Raw genomic sequence first — 6869 nt, 5'->3', positions numbered from 1 at the left:
TTTTTGAAGATGGAGTTTTTACTCTTGTTAGCCAGGCTGGAGTACAATGGTGCGATCTCGGCTCACTGCAACCTCTGCCTCCCAGATTCAGGCAATTCTCCTGCCTCAGCCTCCCAAGTATATGGGATTACAGGCATGCACCACCATACCCAGCTAATTTTGTATTTTTAGTAGAGCCAGGGTTTCACTGTGTTGGCCAGGCTGGTCTTGAACTCCTGACCTCAAGTGATCTGCCTGCCTTGGCTTCCCAAAGTGCTGAGATTACAGGCCTGAGCCACTACCCCCGACCAGGGTTTGTGTATTTAAAGTTATATTTTACCCACTAACTTTATCTTTGTTTCCTTTTTTTTTTTTTTTTTTTTTTTGAGACAGTCTTGTTCTGTCAAAAAGGCTGGAGTGCAGTGGCCTGATCTTGGCTCACTGCAACCTTTGCCTCCCAAGTTTAAGAGATTCTCCCTTCTCTGCCTCCCGAGCAGTTGGGACTACAGGCGTGCACCATCATGTTCCACTAATTTTTTTGCATTTTTAGTAGAGACGGAGTTTCACCATGTTGGCCAGGCTAGTCTCGAACTCCTGACCTCAAGCAATCCACCCCCCTCGGCCTCCCAGAGTGCTGGGATTATAGACGTGAGCCACCACGCCCAGCCTCTTTCTGTTTCTTTAAGCTTTTTATTTTGAAATAATTTTGAATTTACACACAAGTTATAAAAATAGTACTAAAAACTGTGTACTCTTATGAGGCATGGACCACACATTGCGTTCAGTTGGCATGTCCTGAATTAGTTCCTCAGCCTTCCTTTGTGTCTCGTGACATTGACATTGTTAAGAGTCCAAGACAGTTGTTTGGTGGAATGCCCTTCATTTGGGTTTGCTCTTGCCTCGTGATTGGAGTCAGGTTAGGCATTTTTGGCAGAAACGCTACAGAAATGATCCTCTGGTTGCCTCAGTACATGGGATTAGGAGACACATGGTGTCCCATTGTTGGAGATGTTAACTGTGAACACTTGGTTAAGATAGTATCAACCAGCTTTCTCTAGTGTCAAGTGCCATTTTTCTCTTTGTCAGTAATAAGCTGGGGGAGATACTTGAAACTATGTAAAATACATGTTTCTCTTTAAACGTTCACCCAGTGGTTTTTTTGGTTTTTTGGGGTTTTTTTTTGAGAGGGGGTCTGGCTCTGTTACCCAGGCTGGAGTGCAGTGGCATGATCTCAGCTCACTGCAAGCTCCGCCTCCCAGGTTCACACCATTCTCCTGCCTCAGCCTTCCGAGTAGCTGGGACTACAGGTGCCCGCCACCACACCTGGCTAATTTTTTGTATTTTTTTTTTTAGCAGGGACGGGGTTTCACTGTGTTGACCAGGATGGTCTCGATCTCCTGACCTCGTGATCTGCCTGCCTCGGCCTCCCAAAGTGCTGGGATTACAGGCGTGAGCCACCATGCCCGGCCTCACCCAGTGGTTTTAACATCCAATGATGATTATTGCCTGAGTCTATTATTCTGTCCTGGCTCCAAAGAGATTTTCCTTCTACATTTATTAGTTGACATTCTGCTGTAAGGAAGGACTTTCTCTTCTTCCCACTTATTATCAGGAATAAGTTGTTTTGAGCATTACACTTACTTACTAGCATGACAAGATGTTCTAGATTCCTCTTGTACTGTCATTGCACCAGCCCTGGAATCATTCTTTCTTTCTAAGGAGCCCTGGTTTCCTTTAAGTGAGGAATAGTTTCAGAAATCAAGATCTAAGTACCAGGTGTGCCCTTAGCTACTGAGTATACATTCTTGATAGCCATTGCCAAAGTGCCTTCTAAACAACTGCACAAGGCCAGGCGCGGTGGCTCATGCCTATAATCCCAGCACTTTGGGAGGCTGAGGCAGGTGGATCACCTGATGTCAGAAGTTTGAGACCAGCCTGGCCAACATGGTGAAACCCCATCTCTACTAAAAATACAAAAAAATTAGCTGGGCCTGGTAGCGCATGCCTGTAATCCCAGTTACTTGGGAGGCTGAGGCAGGAGAATCACTTGAACCTGGGAGGCGGAGGTTGCAGTGAGCCGAAATCATGCCACTGCACTGCGGCCTCGGCAACAGAGCAAGACTGTCTCAAAAAACAGTAATAATAATCTTTTCCTAGAGCTCAGCATGATAAGCTGCAGGGGTGTGGCTTACTCGCATTTCCCAGATCAGGAGAACTGAGGCCCAGAATGAGTCAGGTAGTTGCCCAGGGTCATACAGTGCTTTGGTGCCAGAGGCAGAGCTGCAGCCTGGATCTTCATCCGCTGTTTGCAGAGGCTGACTAGAGGCAGGGACCACCTGGGCGCCCCGGGAGGATGGAGGGCCTGCTGCTCTCTCTATAGCCAGCATCTTGTTCTTTTCCCTTATCCCAGAGCCCAACCTGGGGGAGGACGATGAGGACAAGGACTTGGAGCCAGGCCCATCAGGGACCTCGAAGGCCTCAGCCCAGATCTCCAGCCAGTCAGACACGGATATCACAGCTGAGTTCCTGCAGCCTCTGCTGACGCCTGATAATGTGGCCAATCTGGTGAGGATGAGTGAGGAGTGTTTTCCCCTGGGGCAGGAAGGAAGGATCTCCTCGGTCTTTCTCCTGCTTCCACTTCACACTGTCTACCTCCAGAGTACCCTCCTAATTTATAAAGAAAAGGGGTTTAATTGGTTTACAGTTCTGCAGGCTGTATAGGAAGCGTGGTGCTGGCATCTGCTTCACTTCTGGGGAAATTTCAGGAAGCTTCCAATCGTAGTGAAAGGTGAAGGGGGAGCAGGCATCTCACGTGGCAGAGCAGGAGCAAGTGAGAGGGAGTGTTTTGGGGCAGGGAGGTGCCACACACTTTTAAATGACCAGATCTTGTGAGGACTTGCTGTCCTGAAGACAGCACCAAGCCATGAGGGATCCCCCCAGCGATCCAAACACCCCCGACCAGGCCCCACCTCCAGCATCGGGGATTGCAATTCAACATGAGATTTGGGAAGGAAAAAATATCCAAACTACATCAGTGAGCCTCAGGCCTGGGTATGCAGCCCGCTTCTGATCGTCCTCCACTGGGATGTCCCAGAAGCACCTCAGACTCACACGGCAGATCTGCACTTTTCCACTTTCTCCCCACGCTTCTCTGCAGGCCCCACCTAGTTCCCAAACCAGAAACTGGGAGTGAACCTCTTTTCCTTCTCTCCCTAATCCTTGCCCTCTTTTCCACCCCTGCAGCACTTGCCCTGGGCCAGGCCCACCCTTTTCACCTGAAGCCCAACCCTTACTTGCTACCTGGCTCCAACTTTCTTCAAGTAAAATTTAAGTTCCCCTTGCCTTAGTCAGCCATCTTTGATCTGGCTTCTATGAACTTGTTCTACCTTTTGTCTTTTTTTTTTTTTTTTGAGGCGGAGTCTTGCTTTGTCGCCCAGGCTGGAGTGCAATGGCACGATCTTGGCTCACTGTAACCTCCGCCTCCTGGGTTCAAGCTATTCTCTTGCCTCAGCCTCCCGAATAGCTGAAATTCGGCGCCCACCGCTGCACCCAGCTAATTTTTGTGTTTTTAGTAGAGACAGGGTTTCACCGTGTTGGTCATGCTGGTCTCAAACTCCTGACCTCAGGTGATCTGCCCACCATGGCCTCCCAAAGTGCTGGGATCACAGGCATGAGCCACCACGCCCGGCCGTTCTACCTTTTGTCTTATCACACGCTAGGAATTGACCTTTTTAGTTTTGCCATGAAGTTGCTCCTCACCATTTATAAAAATGCCTGCTATTCATAGTATAAAATACCATATGTCCGTAATGGGCCCCTTTTTTGTTGCTACTACTATGTGCAATCTTGCAAAATATTTGCTTGTTTTCAGTCATCTCAAAAGAACTAGCGCTTTGTTTTGTTCATATTCTTTTGGCACTTTTTCTGTTTTATTTCTGTTGCCTTTATTTCTTCCCTGCTACTTTATTTGAATGTTTTTCCCCATGGTTTTAAGTGATTGGCTCGTGAATTTTTAGTCTTCTTTTCCAATGTAAGCAAGCATTTAAGGATTTGATTTTCCATCTAAGTACTATTTTAGCTGCATTCCACACATTTTAATTTATAGTAGTTTCATTATCTTTCTGTTCTAATTAGTTATTACTTAGAGTGTGCATTTAAAGTTCGCTGTGTAGCCTTGGCAACATAGCAAGACCCTGTCTCTACAAAAATAAAAATAAAAAAATTAGCTGGGCGTAGTGGCGTGTACCTATGATCCCAGCCACAGGAGAGGCTGAAGCAGGAGAATTGCTTGAGCCCAGGAATTTGAGGCTGTAAGTGAGCTATGATGGCGCCACTGCTCTCCAGCCTGGACAATAGAATAAGACCCTGTCTCTAAGAAAAAATTTTTTTTTTTTTTTTGAGACCGAGTCTCGCTCTGTTGCTCAGGCTGGAGTGCTGTGGCGCGATCTCGGCTCACTGCAAGCTCCGCCTCCTGGGTTCACGCCATTCTCCTGCCTCAGCCTCCCGAGTAACTGGGACTACAGGCGCCCGCCACCACGCCTGGCTAAGTTTTTTGTATTTTTAATAGAGATGAGGTTTCACCATGTTAGCCAAGATGGTCTTGATCTCCTGACTTCGTGATCTGCCTGCCCACTTTGGCCTCACAAAGTGCTGGAATTACAGGCGTGAGCCACCGTACCCAGCATAAATTTTTTTTAAAGCTCCAAATGTATAGGGAGTTTAAAATGATCCTTTTCCAGCCTGGCCAAGATGGTGAAACCCCATCTCTACTAAAAATACAAAAATTAGCCAGGTGCGGTGGCAGGCACCTGTCATCCCAGCTACTTGGGAGGCTGAGGCAGGAGAATTGCTTGAACCCGGGTGGCAGAGATTGCAGTGAGCCAAGATTGTGCCACCACACTCCAGCCTGGGGGACAGAGTGAGATTCCGCCTTGAAAAATAAATAAATATAAATGAAATTATCTTTTGTTACTAATTGCTGGCATCCATGGATGTTCTCTGTTAGGATTCTGGGGGGTTTTTTGTTTGCTTGTTATTTGAAGTCAATTCCCAGTCCTTACACTTTTCCCTGAACCTCTTTTTGCTCCTCTTTCTCTCTCTCTCTTTCTTTCTTTCTTTCTTTCTTTCTTTCTTTCTTTCTTTCTTTCTTTCTTTCTTTCGCTTTCTTTCTTTCTGTCTCTGTCTCTCTCTCTCTCTCTCTCTCTCTCTCTTTCTCTTTCTCTTTCTTTATGAATGAGACGGAGTCTTGCTCTGTCACTCAGGCTGGAGTGCAGTGGTGCGATCTCGGCTCACTGCAACCGCTATCACTCGGGTTCAAGCAATTATCCTGCCTCAGCCTCCCGAGTAGCTGGGATTATAGGCACGTGCCACTGCACCTGGCAAATTTTTGTATTTTTAGTAGAGTCAGGGTTTCACCATGTTGGCCAGGCTGGTCTTGGACTCCTGACCTCGAGTGATCTACCTGCCTTAGCCTCTCAAAGTGCTGGGATTGCAGGTATGACCCACTACACCTGACCTCTTTTGTTCTTTGGACAGGGTGCCAGCTCTGCTGCTTCTTAGTCTTCTCCCATGGTGTTTCTCTACAGGGAATACACACCCCTCCCACTGCAAAACCTTGTCCTGTATTAGGCTGACTCGTACCCTCCGTCAGTTCTCTTGCCCAGGGAGCCCTTGCCTTGCCTGGCTCCTGCTGTGGCTCACAGTACCCTTCGCGTTCCTCTCTCAAGCACTACACTGTATCATTATTTATTTTCTCTGTGACTTCCCCAAGAGGCTGAGCTCCAGGAGTGCAGGCCCAAGTCGGTTTTAGGCACTGCCGTTTCCCCAGTATTGGCATGGGCGTGGAAAGAATGCTTGTTGAGTTAATGATTAAGGAGAGGCTCTCTTCCTGGGCATCCCACAGGTCCTCATCAGCATGGTGTACCTGCCGGAGGCCATGCCAGCCTCCTTCCAGGCCATCTACACCCCTGTGGAGTCAGCAGGCACAGAAGCCCAGATCAAGCACCTGGCTCGGCTCATGGCCACACAGATGACAGCTGCCGGACTGGGACCAGGTGAGTGTGTCCTGGCCCTAACCTGGGCCAGGGGTTGGCACTTGTGGCTTCTGGGTTCTCCTTACTGGAAGAGCACCTCCTTCTGGTGCAGATGAAAATCATGTGGGAGCTAAGGTGTAGATAATGACAGGTACCACAGATAGATGGCTCAGTGTTTTTAAGTCCTGGGCTTTGAAATCCAACAGACCTGGGTTTGAGGTTTGAGTTGAATCAGATGTCATCCACTTAATAGCTGTGTAACTTTGGTCAAGTTAGCTAACCTCTCCGAGCTTCATAGTTTTACCCCATTTTAACAGTACTATTAATGTATAATACACATAAGTAAAATGCAGAATTCTTAACTATAGACCTTAGTGAATTTTCACAAAGTGAACACACCAGTGTAACCATCACCCAGATCAAGACACAGGTTAAATATCCCTTATTGAAAATGCTTGGGGCCGGAAGTGTTTCAGATTTCAGACCTTTGCATTTGGAATATTTGCATGTACATGATGAAGTATCTTAGGGATGAGACCCAAGTCTAAACATGAAATTCGTTTATGTTTCTTATACGCATAGTTCAAAGGTAATTAGATATAATATTTCTTTTCTTTTTTTTTTCTCCTTTGAGACAGAGTCTGCCTCTGTCACCCAGGCTGGAGTGCAGTGGCACAGCCTCAGCTTACTACTGCAACCTCCACCTCCCAGGTTCAAACGATTCTCCTGCCTCAGCCTCCCGAGTAGCTGGGACTGCAGGTGCCTGCCACCACACCTGGCTAGTTTTTTTGTTTGTTTGTTTGTTTGTTTGTTTTTTGAGACGAAGTCTCGCTCTGTCGCCCAGGCTGGAGTGCAGTG

At 47.4% G+C, this 6869-nt stretch overlaps 1 protein-coding gene across 1 annotated transcript in view; it reads left to right on the top strand.

Moving 5' to 3' along the window:
• The window catches only part of SYMPK (symplekin), a 50819-nt gene that overhangs the window by 24215 nt on the left and 19735 nt on the right, over window positions 1–6869 (top strand). The window contains exons 10-11 of the mRNA XM_011975125.1: window positions 2390–2544; window positions 5882–6032. Of these exons, the coding sequence (XP_011830515.1) occupies window positions 2390–2544; window positions 5882–6032 (306 nt within the window). The remainder of the gene's footprint in view (window positions 1–2389; window positions 2545–5881; window positions 6033–6869) is intronic.

The sequence above is a fragment of the Mandrillus leucophaeus genome, unplaced genomic scaffold, assembly GCF_000951045.1.
Source record: "Mandrillus leucophaeus isolate KB7577 unplaced genomic scaffold, Mleu.le_1.0 Scaffold151, whole genome shotgun sequence".
Classification (NCBI taxonomy): Eukaryota; Metazoa; Chordata; class Mammalia; order Primates; family Cercopithecidae; genus Mandrillus; species Mandrillus leucophaeus.
The sequence above is the reverse complement of the archived record's forward strand: the minus strand, read 5'-3'. Positions and strand labels throughout refer to the sequence as shown.